Here is an 18946-nt window from a genome sequence, read left to right as displayed (position 1 = left end):
CCTTGAGGGTAAATGCTCATTTGACAAGGTCGCAAACAGCGTCTTCTGCTCTTATCAAGGGTGTCCCTTTGGTGCAGATTTGTAAGGCAGCAACATGGGGTTCTGCTGATACATTTGTTAAACATTATGCAGTTGATGTAAATGCAAACCAGGATGTGGCAGTTGCAAGGTCCATTTTGCACTCTCTTTGCCTAAAAAAAAAAGGATTAATGAGTTGTTACTAAGGAACTTTGGGTTCTTTGGTTCCAAAGATGTGTTAACCTTGCTCTACATTTTCGTGTGTTATCCTGTTTTATGGTCACATTGTCTAATAAAATTGAGTTGGATTTCACACCCGCCTCCTTATGATGTATAGCTTGGTACTCTCCCATGTGGGGCTGCACAGAAGAACGAAGAAAACAGGGTTGCACTCACCTGTAACTTCTGTTTGAGTTCTGTGCAGACACACATGCCCTCCCTCCTACCCTGCTGTGAACTCCCTGGGTGCTCCCACTGGGAGTGGCGGTGGCTGTGGAGGAACTGAGGGAAGTGGCCATTGCTCGCTGTTGAGTCACATGATCGTTCGAGCGGGAACAGTTACTGTGTCACGTGAGCAATGGCCCCTTTGGAGCTCTAGAAAGCATTGAAGAATTCTCCATTGGCTGGCCTGCGCACGTGCAGTCCTGATGTGTGTGTGCACAGAAGAACTCGATGAACAGAAGTTACAGTTGAGTGCAACCCTGTTTTCTCCTAAAGACTTAATGTAGAGCTTGAATAACATAGAGGAGAGGATCGTTCCCCATGCTGGAGATAGCTGATCTCCAATGGCAACCCTTTGAGTCCATTCTTTGAGAAATGATTTAAACCAGTCCAAGGCACATCCTTCGATGTCCACTTCTGTCTCTAGATACCTCAACAGGATGGCATAGTCTACTGTGTCAAAGGCTACAGATAGATCCAGGAGGAGCAATAAGGAGGCATAGTCTTTGTCTATGTTCAGAAGAAGATCATCCAGTAATGCAACAAGTGCTGTCTCTGTCCCATGACCTAGTCTGAATCCAGATTGGGAAGGATCCAGAGCACTAGATTTATCCAAGAAGATCTGGAATTGGTCAGCTACTGATCTCTCAATCACTTTGACCAGAAAGGGCAGATTAGAGACTGGGTGATAATTGGTCATATCATTTTTGTCTTGGGATTTTTTTTTTAATTAGGTGGATAACAATTTATTTGAGTCGCCGGGGAAGGTGCCCTCAGTTAATGACTGATTTACAATAGACCTCAGTGGTTCACTTATGTGGTCCTTGATGTTAACAGCCAAGATGGGCAAGGATCCAGCGCACAAGTAGTGACTTTCATAGATGTTAGGATCCTGTTAAGATCTGTCATTGTAATTGGTGCGAGGCAGTCCAGATGTAAACCAGATGGTGTATTAAGTATTTCATCTCGTCTGCATTGTAGCTAGCATCTAGATCAGAGCATATCCATGCTATTTATTTAAAACTTCAAAGAAAAGAAAGAGGCTGCTCCTGTTCAAAACTGTATATAAAGAGAGAAAAGACTCACAGGAGCCACTATTCAAAACCCATTTGAATATATAATCACAATCAAATATATTAATGCATTTACTATTCAATGTTATTGATCACAGTCAAAAATATTAATGCATTTACTACTCAATATTATAAAGCATATATGAGCTATTCAATAAAGTTAGTCCAGGGTTTCCATCGTGTATATATGTGTGTTCTTTGGCCACGAGGAACAGCAGAATCTTCACAAAGTCTTCTTAAACGAAAAATTACCAGGTGGAACAGGTTCCAAAGCAAATTAGAAATTAGCCACGCCCAATCTGGGGCCGGCTAAACTCAGATTTCGTCCCCTTCTTCAGGGGCGTGGTTCATAACTGTTCCATTCACTATTATTCAATTTCAATTGGCAAAGACGCTTGTTTTTCCCCCAGCACCTGGACGGCAGCAGTTGTATCTTCTCCTGCGCCAGGAGAAGATACAACTGCTGCCGTCCAGGTGCTGGGGGAAAAACAAGCGTCTTTGCCAATTGAAATTGAATAATAGTGAATGGAACAGTTATGAACCACGCCCCTGAAGAAGGGGACGAAATCTGAGTTTAGCCGGCCCCAGATTGGGCGTGGCTAATTTCTAATTTGCTTTGGAACCTGTTCCACCTGGTAATTTTTCGTTTAAGAAGACTTTGTGAAGATTCTGCTGTTCCTCGTGGCCAAAGAACACACATATATACACGATGGAAACCCTGGACTAACTTTATTGAATAGCTCATATATGCTTTATAATATTGAGTAGTAAATGCATTAATATTTTTGACTGTGATCAATAACATTGAATAGTAAATGCATTAATATATTTGATTGTGATTATATATTCAAATGGGTTTTGAATAGTGGCTCCTGTGAGTCTTTTCTCTCTTTATATACATTTATTTAAAACTTAGCAAAGGCCTCACAGTAATTGTCTGTTCTTGGGACTGTAAAGGTTCAGATTTAGGGGTTAGAAAATGTCTGGATATCTTAAACAATTGGGATGGTCATGAACTAGTCAAAACAATGGTTGCCAAGAAATGTTTCTTTGCTGCTTTCATTTCTGCTTCATAGGCCCTCCAGCGGGTTCTGTAGCATGCTCTATCAGCTTCCATGCGAGTATTTCACCAACATCTTTCTAGATGTCTTCTAATCTTTTTTAGCTCAGCAAGCTCCATGGTGAACCATGGAGCTGGCTTCCATCCCAAGGGCTGGAGGGGTCAACAAAGAGGAATGGTGTCAATAGTTTCAAAGAGCTTTGCATTCCACACTCCTACAGCAGTTTCCATGGAGCATGTGAATTCTAAAATCCAACAAGGCATTTTGGAATCTTGAAGGGTTCATGAGCCTTTGTGGAAAATCATTTTAACTGGACACCCACCCCCCATTTTGCGAGGTGTTGGGGCCATATTCACTTTTGCCTTCAGCAGATGATGGTCTGACCACAGTTCAGGCCGAATATCTAACATTGAAACAAGACTTTTCTTCAAAGGTTCAGTGCAAAATAGTAAGTCCAAGGTGTGGCTATTGACACCATTACAGTCCCAAGAACAGACAATTAGCTGTGAGGCCTGTTATCTGGGACATAGGCATGGCAACTATAGTCTTCTACAGCACAGAAGGACACTGAAGGGGCATCTCATGTCACATTGAATTTCTCCCATCATGTGAGGAAGACAGTCTTTAGGTTAGAAAAGACCTTCCCCAGGCTCAACACCCCAAATAACTTGGTTTAACGTCCCCTTGAAGAGGATTAGCTTCAGAATCTCTTCCTGCTTGCAGTAACCAGTACCTTTGATTGGTTACAAAACAACACATTAGACAAATACACCAAGATCTAGTATTGACTTTGGGTTTTTATTGAAGTACAAAAAGTGCAAACTGTGAAATACAAGATTGGTACAATTTAGAAGGAAATAAACATGGTTGTGAATTAATGTCACAGTAAAAACCTCAGCTCGGCACCCAATAAACATCAGCGATGAGAATGAAGAATGCAGAGGATAACATCAACAAAAAGCAAAACTGTAAACTGCACATAGGGGCCCCAGTGCTGGAGCACGCATCCAGGGGGCATTTGGCCATTAATTCCTCTACTGAGTCAGCAAAGAGATTGTTACCATAAGGCATCCCATTGGCCTTGACTTCGGTTGTATCACTCAAAAACTGTTCCCAGTACAGACGCGGGAATGACTGGGAGAGCTGAGAGCACAGAATGTGTTCCTAGGGGAACCAACACACAAAGGCTTTAGCAGTCAAGCAAAAAACGAGAATGTTCCACCCACAGAAGCATTGTGGCCAATATCAAACATGGAAACCAAGCAGCAAAGGGATGCAAGGCAGATGTGCAGTCACAGAAGGACAGAGGATGCTGCACGTAGCCATGGCTACCTAATCAGCTACCAGACTTTTACTACAAAAGTAAGGGAAAGGAGCACGACTGGCCCCATGAGATGCTGATCCTCCAGCAATTCCTGTAGCCTGCTTGGATGCCTAACACCTTGATCCAAATAGCATACATAGAAACATTCAAAACAGTTTAGAGGCAAGGGTGCATCCAGGCTTAGCACACAGCACCGCAGCACTGTCACAGTGGAAACAGATTTGGAAGAGGCAGAAATGAGAAATGGATTAGGCAAAGACACCACTGCTACTATGTGTAGGTTTCCAGGCAACTTTAGTTCAGTACAGAAAGAAACGGAGCTATTTATACAGGCTTGCTTCCAGGGTTTTGTGAATGTACAGCATCCAATGATACAGAAATCTGCAATACGACGGTAGGAGAAAAATCATGCTTAGGAACTTGAAGTCTGCCAAAGTATCACCAGACTCCAGTGGCAATGCCTACCCAAAGCAGTCTGCATACCTCGTGCTTGAATTATGGTTGTTTTCAAGCTGCACCAGGTTTGGTATGCATCCCAGGAGTTAGGGGTAGAGAGCAGTGACTTGTACCTCGAACCCCTTAGCCTTCAAGTCCCTGAACTGCACATTTCCATGAGAACCAGCATCTTTTTCTTTCCACCTGGTAACTCTGTAGTAAGGCAAGCAACCCAGCAGCCCTGAATCTTGGAACAGGACCAGAAGTCCACTCCTAAACTCAACAATCAATGCCGCAGAAGGCAGATCAGCCAGCAACTGAGAGCAGGGCAGCCCAACAGACTGATAAGTAACTAAAAAGCAAAGCCACGAGCCTGGAGTTCATAGTTTCATCAAACAAGTCATTCTCTATTTAGCCATGCTCAACTGTATTCTTCATAAGAAATAATTCCTCTTGATAATCCTGTGTCATTTAGCATTCTTGGCAAAAGTGCCTCGACTTATTTAAACAGAAAATCAGCATTCCTACCAAGACTGGAATGCACTGTTCTAGGCTTGAAACTAAAGCATTACTCTTTTCTTTGCTCAGGTTGATTCTGTGTATTGTGCAGGATGAACCAGCACTACATGCTCATCAGCCCCTCATGAGTGTTTCAGACGTGTTAACTTGTTATTCCTGGTAAATTCATCATAGCTGAAATCTTTTAAAAACATTCTGCCAAAGCAACAGAAGCAGCCAGTGGCTAAGCTATGTGATGTTGCAATCTTAGTGCCCTCAACAGTGCTCACTGGTAAATTTGTCACAAAATATCTTCTTGCTCCCTTAACCATTCTGAGACAGGAGCACACTAGGTTTGTATGCAGTGAGGTTTAACATTTTTCCACAATCCTGTGAATTCCAAATCTGCTATTTTACAGAGTCAGTTTACTTGCTGGAGGCAGACAAAACAGCCATAACACAGTTGAAAGCAAGACACCATGAAAATGTACCTTTTCAGTCTTAGTAAAAAGCAGAGGTCTGAGTAGGAAATAGCTAGTTCATAAAAACAAAAATGGCTTAGAACATCTGTGGCTAGTCTAAACTTCCTGATCTAAAGAGAAGAGTTCTTATGAGCAAAGAACTGTCTAACTATACAGTGGGAATATATCACTTCTTGCAGGTTGGAGAAAGGCACAGTAATGCTTCTCCAAATACCAAAGAAACAAATGGTGCATCAGATCCACTCAGGCAATATTCGAGAATCAAGGCTGACAACTTTACTTGAATAGGAAAGCTCACCTCCCCCCAGCTTTGGCACAAGAGAACCTAGCATATAGGGCAAGAAGGTTCCGGCATGAGATTTGGCTACAATTATCAGCCTTTTGCTGGCCAACATTCTGATCCCAGTGGGGAGACTGTCAGTAAATAGGGTGCCTGTGCTTCACAGGAATGGCAATGTTTAATTTGGGCCATGGCAGTTTAGGGAGCCAATACCACCAGGGTACATATTCCCTGCATGATTCCTACTGGTTCACTGATCAGGAAAAAATAAATACTTCCCAATTAAAAAAAGAAAATGCTTGCTGGCAAAGTTTGGAAAGAAATTTTGGTGGCAGCAACAGCCTCTGCTGAACGGCACAGCAAAACAGAAAAAAGAACTCCACAATACTGGAAGGAAGCAACTGTATTGTGGCAGGGAAACTTTTTAATAGCACCTACAGTGAGTGCTAGTGTTCCGTGAACAGGGCAAACTGCTGAATGACTAGGTACTCCCAGCTCAATGCAATCTTCTCTAGCAAGATACCACAGCCAAAGTACACACTAGGACTAGGATTCAGTTCTGCCAAAGGATGATGCACACTGCTCAGCAGCCTTTCAAAATAAGAGGATGCTCAGAAATGCAAGACTGGCCTAATTTGGGTAACATGAAGAATCAACTCTGGTCCAAGAACAGGAACTGATATGAATTCTTCCCTTCCAGGCCCATTGCAGAAACACGAATTAGTTCCATCAACCATACAAGCACTGGGGAAAGGGTTCTGCTGGGGTCCACTGAAAGCTATTCGAGGAGAATAACTCATGAAAGGAAGGAAAGGAAGAGATAGAAAACAGCATTTAAGAGCATCCTCGTTGCTGATATCCCCGATACAACCATAGCAGGGCTCCTTTTCCACAGATGGGAAGACCAGCTTCCCACCCCACTTGATCACCTCTCTCACACATACGTATTTCCTTGGCTGTACCATCTCCACAGCCCTCTTACACACTGCTCATCATCTGGAGCTTCCACAGATTTGGCCACGGCTCCAAGACAAGGTAGAATAGAAAAGTCGGAGGGACAAAGAAGAAAGTGGTCACAGTGGACACATGGTGTGCTAGCACAGGTAAGTTCTGGGTCAAGCTTCCATGTTTTGGAAAAGCTCCGTCTGGTTATCCAGTAGAAATTTGGTGAAGGTGTTGATAGGGTTGATGGCTTTGAGAGTTATAGCAGCATCTTTGGCCCAGAGCAGGTTTGGACCAAAAACCACTGCCAGGTTAGCATTGGTCATCTTGTTGATGTCACTGTAAGCAGAGACCTGCAAGGATGGGAGGGAGGGAGGGAGGGAGGAAGGAAGGGAAGAAGAAACAAGAAAAAATACACTTTTGATTCTGTTGTTCCCAATTTGATTCCTCATGACTTCTACTAATAAGGAACTCATCACATCACATCTCAAAAGGATACCTTAAGCAAACTTCACATAAAAACCAGCCTTGTGGATGAGAAATTGGAATATGGCAACAAGAATTCTTGTATTTTCACAGGACAGAGAACTTGGTATACAAATTATCCTCTTCCTCTAATTAATGAAAATTAACTACCAATTGTTTATCTTGTATTTAGATTTAAAGCAATGCAGGTTATTGGCAGTCATGGTGTTCTGCATGTCATGCTCACTCTTCCTCAGCGCAGGAGGGCATCCAGAAGCACAATAAGTAAAAAAGAAGTCTCCAACCTCACAAAAAACGTCAAGCCCTGCCTTGAGAAAAGGAGGCAGTTCTTTCATTTTTTCCTCACTCATACTCATGCGAAGAGATAATGATCCTGTCTACTACCTTTATTCACTTCTATACTGTCTACTCCTGAATTTATCCTACTTTCATTTTTACTTTGCACATTAATGTAGTGAGGCTGTGTCTTTGAATTGGTGGGACTCCTGGATTCATTCATTTGAAATATTTATATCCTGCTCGAGGCAGTCTACAACAAAAAGAATCAATAAAACTGCAATAAAAACATCAAACAGTAAAACAAAAACCACCCCAAAACCACAACAGATTTTAAAATCCACTAACAGCTCATGCAAACAATGCTGCCTTACATTTCTTTCTGAACATTTGTAGAGTCACTGCCCCAGACAGTCCATGACACACAGTAATGCAACCAAAGAAAAAGCACAGGTTCTAGTGCAGGGCACAAAGCCATAGGTGAAGGGTCAGTAAGGAGTTTCTTCCTTAAGGAGCATATGTGGAGCATGTGGTTACATAGGAAGAGATTGTCTTTCACTCATGACTAGGGGTGTACGCTTCGGGTTCCCAGTTCGGAAAAAAAAAACGAACCGGGCCCAATTTGTAAAGATTCGGTATTTCTGAATCAGGGCCAGTATGATGGCCCCAATTCGGAAATACCAAATCAGAGCTTCCCAAAGCGATTCGGGTCGCTTCAGGAAGCTTTGGGGCCTTTTAAAAGGGCTCTCTCCTACCACCACCCCACTTACCAGGGACATTCTGGTGGCAGCAGAAGCAGCGGTGTGGGCGGTGGAGGCGCCAGCTGCGGCCTTCCCTGCTACCCTGTTGGCCGCAGCGGGAGTGGAGGCACCTGTTCCATCCTTCCGTGCTGCCCAGCTGGTCGCTGCAGAGGTGGAAGCCGCGGCTCAGGTAGCAGAGGCACCGGCTGCAGGTTTCCTCGTCACCCAGCAGGCTGCTGCAGAGGTGGAAGCACCGGCACCAGCGGCAGAAGCACCAGTTCCGGCCTTCCCTGCCGCCCGCTGCAGTGGCGGAGGTGCCTGTTCTGGCCTTCCCCGCCACCCAGCTTGCCGCTACAGAGGCAGAGGAAGTGGCACGTGCGGCGGAGGAGTGGGAAAGTTAAGTGGGGTTAGAGTTGGGGGAAGGGGGGCTCAGGGGGGAGGTGGGGGTCTCATTTCAGTAGGCTCCGAATCATCACAAAGCATACCGAAGCAATTCTAATAACCCGAATCTATTTTGGGTTATTCCAAATCTTTTTCCCACTTTGATAAACCCAAAGCAGGAAAACCGAATATTTCCCCGGTGCACACCCCTCCTCATGACCACAAAGGACTTTAAAGGCAAGAGCCAGCACCTTCAATTGAATGAGACTAACTAGCACTTTTGGTCACAAATCCAATCTAGTTCTCAAGACAGCTGAGTCCATAAGCACTCCTAGGATCTTTACCCAATTTTCCAAAGCCAGCTTCATACTGCTCAAAATAGACAAATCCCTATCCAATGTCCAGAATCGTCTCTCTCATTCTTTAAAAAGCGAGACTGGGAGGATACCTGGAAATGATAATGTGCAACTAACAGAATCTTTACATTGGCTGTTGTTCTACCTTCTAGGTTACTGTGATCAGTCAACCCAGGGGATATCATTTACCTGACACTTGAAAAGCCTACATAATATCCTTGCTTCTTCCTCCAAGGCATACTGCTGCTGAACATGGCATACTGCTGCCACTGACATACCTCACACATGAACTCATCTAGCCCTTTTTAAAGCTATCTAAGCTAATAGTCATATCTTGTGACAATTATATATATATCACGTCTTGTGCATGAATTATAAAGAGATGACTGAAAGAATTCACCTGCCCAAGGAAGGTCATCAGTGAACACAGGACTTGGTAGTTTTCCTCTGGGAGAGACTGCAGTGTTTTGCGAACAATATCCACACGCTTCTCTTCCTCCACATCTGAATGGGAAACAAACAGAGTATATATATGCACCAGCCAACAAGATTGACTTGGATAGAGAAAATGGCTTGCTGGAAAAAACCCTCCAAAAGGAGTACAACCCACCAGGCAGCAGGAACTCCACCACATAACATTGGGGGGAAAGTAGTAAACATGAATGGAGCAAAATTGAAAGAGATTCCTGCTGCAGAGTCAGGAGTCTCGGCAGCCACTCACTGTAGAAATTGACAACATCACTGTAGAGACCAAAGGTAAGGAGTGGTTCAGGCAAGTCCCGCAAGAACGTCTTGAGAATCACAGCTGGGAGGTGCACATCCTCATACTGTAAGAAGTCCACAGGCAGTCCTAAGAGAGCACAGACATGTTCAGGACTACCATCTGAGCACAAACCCACTGTGGAAGGGCTGGACTTCCTCTACCACATCAAGCAGGGACAGAACACACACAAGTTATGACAAAGGTAGCGAAGGTTCTGCCACCAGTCTCAAAATAGTGGCACTTCCACCATCTTTTAAACCAGTAATGATGACTTACATAAACAATGCTGGGAAATGGGGAAGTTTTCTAGCAAATGGAAAGGCAGATGCATGTTTTTACTATGCAAGCGTGTCCAAATTCCTGTGGCCTACGCCAGTTCCTTCACCCTGTGGTGATCTGTATGGGAACTGGTTCATGTCAAAAGGGAATAAACTGGTTAGATTTCTCCAGCCAAGTTTCAAAGACATATTCAAAGATGAGATAGTACGTGATATGCAGATATTTTATGTATAAAGGGGAGATTTAACAATCTGGATTGTAAAAAAAAGAAAGAGCAAGACAAAGAGGAAAAAAACAAGCACTCACCCATGTTGTATTTTTGCTGAACTTCTCTGACAGTCTGTGTGTTTGCTGATCGCCGGAAAATCCCCTCTGTGGTAAGTGCTGGAGACACAGAGAGAGCAGAACCATCATCACTGGAAAATAATCAGCCCCTTCCAAATACAGCAAAGCCCTTCAAGGAACAACATCTCGGGGCAGTGAAGGAGGAAGAATGGCAACTTTTACTACTAATCAAGAAAGCTACATGCAAAGATACTTATATGAACAGCTATGGCATTTTTGGGATGCAAGCATCATGCCTATGAACAGCTTGTCTCCCTGTTGTTAAACTGGCATTTTGTTTTAGCTTTTAAAGAATCCAATTCAATTTGGAATGGAGAGAGATTAAAATATCACAACAAAGAACAAGTTTAAGAAGGACAGAGCTATTATTTTTAAAGGAGGGTGAGCTCATGCAACATGAAAGGTTCCTTTATGGGCCTAGATGTAGAACAGGAGAGGTCAAAACAGGGATTTCCTACATACTCACCATGCTCCTGTAGATGCCCAATGGTCTCCCTTACCACCAGTGGGATGGGGTTTTGGTTTGAGCTCTTCTCCCTTAAACTTTTGGAAAAAGGAGGAACTTAGACCCTTCTGTTCTATCTTTCCAGCTCATTCAACTTAAATTGTGTACACAGAAGAGGCTCAGACAATGGGTAGCAGGGCTCTGAAAACTAAAAGAACTTTTGCATTTGAGAAACGAAAAAGAATACTAAAGGCATTGTTTTGAGCATTACAAGCATACCTATGAATTGAATCTTGGCAACTCAGACTGAAAGAAGAAAGTCAGTCACAATGACAAATTCAAGATATTCACACCATTCCCAGAACTACATATGTACAGGTGATGGACACACTGAGCCCACCAACCAGTGATAGGGATACTCACTGCTGGAGAGAGACTCCAAACTGCTGGTTTGGCAGGGGAGGGCGAGGCGGGGTTGTCTTCTGAGACACTTGGGAGGGCTTCTGCAGTGATCTCAGATACTCATCATATCTACAGTGGAAAAAGTCATAGATGCATATGGCATCAGCCTGCCAGACACCAAGTGTGCCAAGCTGGAGTCATGCAACTGTTCAGCTGCCATGGGAACAGAAGCCCTCAAACTCCTGACAAGTCCTTATACATTCCTCAAACTCCCCACAATAATTCATTGATATATCTACAGAGGAAACTAATCAGCATCTGTGGAGTGATAATGCAAGAAGGCATGTACGCTCTCTGATAACAGCAGAGACAGAATAACAATAACAACAAGATTCGATTTATATACCACCCTTCAGGACGACTTAACTCCTGCTCAGAGCGGTTTACAAAGTATGTCATTATTATCCCCACAACAGCAAACACCCTGTGAGGTGGGTGGGGCTGAGAGAGCTCCAAGAAGCTGTGACTGACCCAAGGTCACCCACCTGGCTTCAAGTGGAGGAGTGGGGAATCAAACCCAGTTCTCCAGATTACAGTCCCATGCTCTTAACCACTACACCAAACTGGCTTTCAGAAAGTAGGATAAGGAAGTAAGCAGTGTAAGTAAGCAAGACAAGTCAAATAGGATGACATTATAAATAGGGCCAGGCTATTCTAGAGAGCCTTTATTCCCTCATTCAACAACTTCAAAATTAATAAGAGAAAAGACACAGGCAGATAAAATATGCTAAAATGTTAGATGCTGGGAAGACAGCACCTAACATAAAGGCAATAAACAAGTGCAAAATATGAAGATCATAAGAGCAAATCAGACTCCTAGGGCCATTGCCTGTCCCCATCACCTCTCCCCCACTTAGCTCCCTTCTTTGATGAAGTCTCCTCTCAGGAAGCAGCAAGGCTCTCACTTTAGCACCTGGCTTGGGATCCCCAGCTGCTCCAGTTTCACATGCTCCTCCAGATCACTCAAGTAGTTTGCATAGAAAATCTTTCGCCCAAACTTAAAGCTGCAAGACAGAGATGACAAAATGGTACATGAGAATCAATATTGGAAAGGGCATCACTAAACACTGAGCTGATCTAGGGCTGCAACAGCCCATATGAAGCAAAGAGGCAACAATGGTGCTGAAAAGTGTAAGGAAGTGCACAGACAGTAGCAGCAATGCATGTCCTGCTGATGGTCACCTTAGGCATGGCAATCGGCTGAGGCACTTCTCCATAAACTTAGCACAGTAACTCTAACCATTCCTAATAGTTTTCTGATCTTTATTCCCTCCCCAAAATTTTCTGACAGGCAAGATCTGTAGCAAGGCTGGACTATCAGCCAACTAAAGATGGACATTTTTATTCCTTGATGAGCTATTCAATAGAAGACTGAGCAGAAACTGAGAAGTTGCAATTACTACTCCCCACAGTGGGAACAGTTGTTTAATATGAACCAAACCCCAACATTCAAACAGCCAAATTCTGTTGACTAGTGTAGAATAAATTAATACAGTGACCAATTATAGTAACTGATAGGCTAATGCCAGCACAAGTTACTACCTGGAGGAGGTCATAGATCCAGAGGAGTTAGCCGTGTTAGTCTGTAGTAGCAAAATCAAAAAGAGTCCAGTAGCACCTTTAAGACTAACCAATTTTATTGTAGCATAAGCTTTCGAGAATCAAGTTCTCTTCGTCAGATGCATGATCCGAACTGGTCAAATACAGAAGAGGAGGGGAGAGAGGGGAGAAAGAAGGGGACATATATCACAAGGGGACAGAATGCAATTAGCGTGGAGGCAATCAAAACATTCCTTTGCTTGGAAATGTAAAATCTCCTTTTGGTGTGCAGTCAGTTTGCCGTATTAGTTTGTAGCAGTGAAAGTATCCAATTCCTATGTAGTATAAGCCTTCGATAACCACAACTCTCCCTGCCAGCTGCATCTGACAAAGAGAACTGTGGTCCCCGAAAGCCCACACCAGGCGTCACTGGGCTCCCCCAGACCACGCCTCTGTAAAGGGAATCTGTTACCTGTGATAATGTGATAACCATTCATAGTCTCTATTCAGTCCTAGCTTGACAGAGTCAAATTTGCATATGAATTCCAATTCAGCAGCCTCCCGTTGGACTTTGTTTTTGAAAGGTTTCTGTTGAACCACAGCGACCTTTAAGTCTTTGGTGGAATGTCCTGGTAGATTGAAGTGTTCTCCCACTGGTTTTTGGACGTTTCCATTTCTAATGTCAGATTTGTGTCCATTTATTCTTTTGCGTAGAGGTTGGCTGGTTTGTCCAATGTACAGAGCAGAAGGACATTGTTGGCACATGAGGGCATATATCAGATTGGAGGATGAGCAGCTGTAAGAGCCAGAGACAGTGTAGTTGATGCCATTGGGTCCTGTAATTGTATTCCCTGGGTAGATATAGGGGCAGAGCTGGCATCTGGGTCTGTTGCAGGGCCTGGTACCTGTGCTGGTGACTTTGCTGGCCGATTCATGATTGTAAGTGAGAAGTCATTTCAGGTTGGGGGGCTGTCTGTAGACAAGGAGATGTCTTCTACCCAGGGCTTCCGAGAGAGAGGTATCATTTTCCAGGATGGGTTGTAGCTCACTGATGATACGTTGGATGGGTTTGAGCTGGGAGCTATAGGTGACAACCAGTCGTGTTCTGTTGTTAGTTCCTTTAGGTTTGTCCTGTAGCAGACTGTTTCTGGGTACTAGTCTGGCCCTGTTGATTTGTTTCTTCACTTCATTTGGTGGGTACTGTAGTCTCAAAAATGCTTGTTGTAAATCTCTTAAGTGTGAGTCTCGGTCTGTTGGTTTCCGGTATAAGGTGGTATTTATTCGTCCATTATGTAGTTGTACAGTGGTGTACACTTCCTGGTTATGATCAAGGAATCAAGGAAGCAGACAAAGGTGGAGCGGTGGTCATCATGGACAAACAGAATTATATACAGGAAGCGGAAAGACAACTCTCCAACACAACATTCTATAAAATACTACCTGCTGATCCTACGGAGCAATATAAAAGAGAACTCAATAAAATATTGAAGACTCTTCCCGTGGACATACAAGAATGCATCCATACGGACACACCCCAGGAACCACGGCCAGGAAAATTCTACCTACTACCCAAAATCCATAAGCCGGGTAACCCAGGACGCCCCATCGTCTCAGGAAGAGACACTATCACGGTAGGAGTCTCAGGATACATGGACTCTATTCTCAGGCCCTATGCCACCAGCACACCCAGCTATTTACGGGACACCACTTACTTCCTCAGGAAAATACAGTCCATTGACAACCTACCTGATGACACCATCCTAGCAACTATGGATGTGGAGGCTTTATACACCAATATCCCACATGCGGATGGACTGCAAGCCATACGGAATATTATTGTTGCCATTGTTGGACATGTGCCAACAATGTCCTTCTGCTCTGTACATTGGACAAACCAGCCAACCTCTACGCAAAAGAATAAATGGACACAAATCTGACATTAGAAATGGAAACGTCCAAAAACCAGTGGGAGAACACTTCAATCTACCAGGACATTCCACCAAAGACTTAAAGGTCGCTGTGGTTCAACAGAAACCTTTCAAAAACAAAATCCAACGGGAGGCTGCTGAATTGGAATTCATATGCAAATTTGACTCTGTCAAGCTGGGACTGAATAGAGACTATGAATGGTTATCACATTATCACAGGTAACAGATTCCCTTTACAGAGGCGTGGTCTGGGGGAGCCCAGTGACGCCTGGTGTGGGCTTTCGGGGACCACAGTTCTCTTTGTCAGATGCAGCTGGCAGGGAGAGCTGTGGTTATCGAAGGCTTATACTACATAGGAATTGGATACTTTCACTGCTACAAACTAATACGGCAAACTGACTGCACACCAAAAGGAGATTTTACATTTCCAAGCAAAGGAATGTTTTGATTGCCTCCACGCTAATTGCATTCTGTCCCCTTGTGATATATGTCCCCTTCTTTCTCCCCTCTCTCCCCTCCTCTTCTGTATTTGACCAGTTCGGATCATGCATCTGACGAAGAGAACTTGATTCTCGAAAGCTTATGCTACAATAAAATTGGTTAGTCTTAAAGGTGCTACTGGACTCTTTTTGATTTTACCTGGAGGAGGTAGATGCAAGAACATGGCACCCTCTTCCCTGGTGCTTCCAAAAACTCCATAAAGCTAGCCAAAGAACATGTCAAAAGCAAAAATTCTGAATGGACCATGGAGAGAATCTTGCAAACAATGACAGGGAATAAGGGACATCAGTGTGCAATACTGTATAAAAAGTGGACTCAAATGTATGAAGTGGGTCAGATATGCAGTCTTGCAGACAAAATCTCGCAATATTAGGTGCCTAGTTCTTGCTTCTAAAGTGTTCATAAACATTAATATTTTCTACAACCATAATTGCTAGAGGACTCCTTTTAACACAAAAGATAAAATTGTCATGATTCTGATAGCCACAACAAAGTTCACAACAAAAGTCAGTGATTTCTTGGCTCCTAAGAAAGTATGTCCTCCTCACACCCCAGCATGTGCTTCCTATGAGAGAGAGGTGCCTCCATCCCCTCTTACCTGATCAAGGGCTTGAAGAGAATCAGTAGTGTCTTGATGAACATAGTTGGATGTACAATGTACAATGCTTTAATGTTCTTTTTGTATCTATAAATGAAGGAAAGCAAGAAGAAATTTGGTATGCTGTAATGAAGATGAAAAGCAAACTTAAGACCTCACTGAAGAAGGCTACCACATTACGATGTCCTTTGCACATCCTGTGTTATATTGCTAGTTGCACATTATTTCTCTTCCTAAGCATCTTTGCCCTTTTGACATACTCATTCACATCCACTTACTTGCGGTCAAATTCTCGATAGGCATCCCTCAGCCAGCTCAATGATGGTTTGTTCTCACTGGTCAGACCATGATGCAGATACACTAAAGTATAGTCACTCTCCACATACTGGTCCAACGTGTACTTCAGGTAGCTGAAGGAAAATAGACATTCCTAAGCACTTGGTTTTCATGCAGCAGCACTACTCTCCTGCAGGTCTCAGTAAAAATAAGGAAAGTCTAGCTACTGCTGCCACAGAGATAGTGGATAAAATTCTGGAAGGGTACACAGAGATAGATGAGAGGCAATCCTGATCAATGAAAATGAGCTTAAGGGATTTTCACTTATGCACAGGTCTGGAGTTAATATGTGCCCAACTCTATGTTGTAAAACAAAAGTTGCTTCCTGTAGACTTGGATTCTTAGGTAAAACTTGCATCAATATAGGATTGCAGTACTACATGCAATACTCACCCCAGCAACTTCACATGATCCAACTGATGGCTGGGAGGCATCCGGCAGGCACTGAACACAATTACTTTCCGCCCATACTTGTCATCGCCTGAGGATAAGAATGCCTAGTGTCACAGCAATGTGGAGAACAAAGCACGCTTACCTCCATAGTAGGTAAGCAAAGGAGGAAATTTTGTGGAGAGCTTAAATGAGAGCAGTCTGGTGAATGGCCAGTTCAAAAGGCCTGGCTTGCCACAAAAGAATCAGCATTGCTATATTTATCTTCACTTGCACAGAGCCTCAGTGGAATAGTTTTGGGAAAGGCTGTGATTTGAGGGGACTCAAGGCTGGAAGAGAGTAAGGAATGGAGAGTGGGGGAAGATGGGGGATCAAGGTAGCTCTGGGCATGAAGGAATTCAAAATGGCTCTGAGGTAGTAAAAAATACATCCAGGGAATCTTTTAAAAACCAGAAGAATAGAACACTATACTGCTATGGCTAAGAGCATCACTGAGCTTTGCTATCTGAGGGCAGGAAAATGCTCTCCTCCCACCTCTTAGAGTTGAGGAGAAGTTGTCACTGATTCATTTTCAGTGCAGTGGTCTTGTCTATATAGCCTTCTTCCTACTATTCAATTCCATGCCATATCTCTCCCCCATGAAATTTGCAGGAGATCAAAAGTCCACACTAAAAAATCCTCTCTGCACAAAGGTGAATTGGCATCTAGTATTACAGACCAGAAGAAACTAGCTGGGAAAACTGACCATACTAAGCCACAAGTAACCTGCGCAGTCCCATTTGCACAATCATCCTCCACCCCTATGCTCTGCAAAATAATCTCCATTTCCTAGGCAGAAGCTAGGAGGGTGACCTAACAAGTATGCTGCATCACTACACAAACTTGGACTGTAACAAAACTGCACCTCTTGAAAATGAAGAGCCAAATAACTAGAGTAGAGCCTGCCCACAGGCTTTCTTCTAATTATTTCTTGGCCACAGGATTTCATCTGCTAAGACACTTATCAGACCTGGCCAGTGGCTACCAGCCAAAAAAAAAAAAAAAGGCTTGGCAGTAAAATCCTCCTACCCAGAACCTGAACCTGAACTTCTGCCTTCTTATTCAATTTATGGGAAGCTAAAATTTAAAAGTCAATGAGCAAGTAAAATAAAATGGTTAACAATGCACTCCTCACTGGAATTATTTCATTGTAAGGCAGTTTCATTTGAGAAAGTGAATTCTACTCCCAAAATAGTTATGTCACTATAAATTCAGATATTTGCCAGCCCCTCCCTTGTATTTTTCTCCTTGCACAATACAAGTATCCTTGCACATGCAAATCTGTGCACATGAGACAGGATTCTTACATCAATAATCTCTTCCCACATTTATACAGAGTGGGACATTTCATTATCTGTGGATCACGTATTTTATTAGTCTTAAGGTGTAATGTTTTCATTATCATGAAAGTATATTAACTTTAAGGGGGGGTACAACAAGTTCCCTGACACAAAAACAGTTCATAAACAGAGAACCTCCATTAGAACAACACTGTACCCCCTTGACAGCAAAAAAAACACCACCAGCCCTTCCCTTCAATTACTCTATGCTCAGAAAAGTTTGTTCTATTCTGAATGAGAATTTTAAGATTTTGTTATCCTCCATATTCTTACTCATGACTGATGAAGACAAGTTTAAGCAGAATGTAATGGAGGACAGTAACAATCTAGATGGCATAATGAAACTCTTCCACAAGTATTTTAGTAACTAAAAGCAGTGGATATATCTATTAATGTTTTACACGAGTATGCTTCCTAGAGTTATTCACAGGCAAAGGTCCTCAGGAACCCCAAATGCCCTCACAAGCATACACATTTTTATGTCCTCCAACAATCCATTAATTATTAGGCTCAGCATCAGAAAGAATTAAAAGTAAGATCATAGGAAAACAGGTGATCTCTAGGGGAGAAAAAAAGCTAAGTCCATAAAATTAAATCTCTTTTTTTCATATGGCTGATACAAAAAGCAGTTATATACCTACATAACAGTAGAGGAACTTCACATTACACATCACAAAATAGTCCATTAGGTCCCCAGTAAGCAGCTCTCTCCCTTCCAAAATCCAAACTGTGAGAACACATTTATCTCCTCTCTTCATATATATAAATAATATATTTATAGAATTAATCTACAAGGTAGTGCTTTTGCCAGAACAAATTAGCTGCAGTATAAAAGTCAAAGTCATGCTTAAGGTAGAAGGAGCAACACCAGAAAAAAATGCCATGGGTTTGCAAGGGTGATTTACCATTACACAAACACATCTGAAGCATGCGAAGATATAAGGTACTGCGGGACAACATGGCACCCACCAGAGACATACAATCAGGAGAGCAATGCAGAGGTCATCTAGAACCATTGTACACAACTACAGCCAGGGTACAAGACCAACATCCAGGGCTTTTTTTCAGGGGGAATGCGGGGGAATGGAGTTCCGGAACCTCTTGAAAATGGTCACATGGCTGGTGGCCCCGCCCCCTGATCTCCAGACAGAGGGGAGTTAAGATTGCCCTCCGCGCCACTCAGCGGCG

The 18946-nt window shown here is 43.2% G+C and overlaps 1 protein-coding gene across 3 annotated transcripts in view; it reads right to left on the bottom strand.

Moving 5' to 3' along the window:
• Window positions 1-3370: 3370 nt before the first annotated feature.
• ARHGAP1 (Rho GTPase activating protein 1) overlaps window positions 3371-18946 on the bottom strand; it is a 43090-nt gene continuing 27514 nt past the window's right edge. For all 3 annotated transcript variants that reach the window (XM_054970478.1, XM_054970477.1, XM_054970479.1), the window contains exons 4-13: window positions 16383-16470; window positions 15932-16063; window positions 15654-15740; window positions 11993-12091; window positions 11049-11156; window positions 10647-10723; window positions 10142-10219; window positions 9515-9643; window positions 9194-9297; window positions 3371-6907 (exon numbers count right to left, since the gene is read on the bottom strand). In XM_054970478.1, the coding sequence (XP_054826453.1) occupies window positions 6728-6907; window positions 9194-9297; window positions 9515-9643; window positions 10142-10219; window positions 10647-10723; window positions 11049-11156; window positions 11993-12091; window positions 15654-15740; window positions 15932-16063; window positions 16383-16470 (1082 nt within the window). In that variant the 3' untranslated portion in view covers window positions 3371-6727. The remainder of the gene's footprint in view (window positions 6908-9193; window positions 9298-9514; window positions 9644-10141; window positions 10220-10646; window positions 10724-11048; window positions 11157-11992; window positions 12092-15653; window positions 15741-15931; window positions 16064-16382; window positions 16471-18946) is intronic.

The sequence above is a fragment of the Eublepharis macularius genome, chromosome 2, assembly GCF_028583425.1.
Source record: "Eublepharis macularius isolate TG4126 chromosome 2, MPM_Emac_v1.0, whole genome shotgun sequence".
Classification (NCBI taxonomy): Eukaryota; Metazoa; Chordata; class Lepidosauria; order Squamata; family Eublepharidae; genus Eublepharis; species Eublepharis macularius.
Note: the sequence above shows the minus strand (reverse complement) of the source record. Positions and strands in the feature narration are given on the sequence as shown.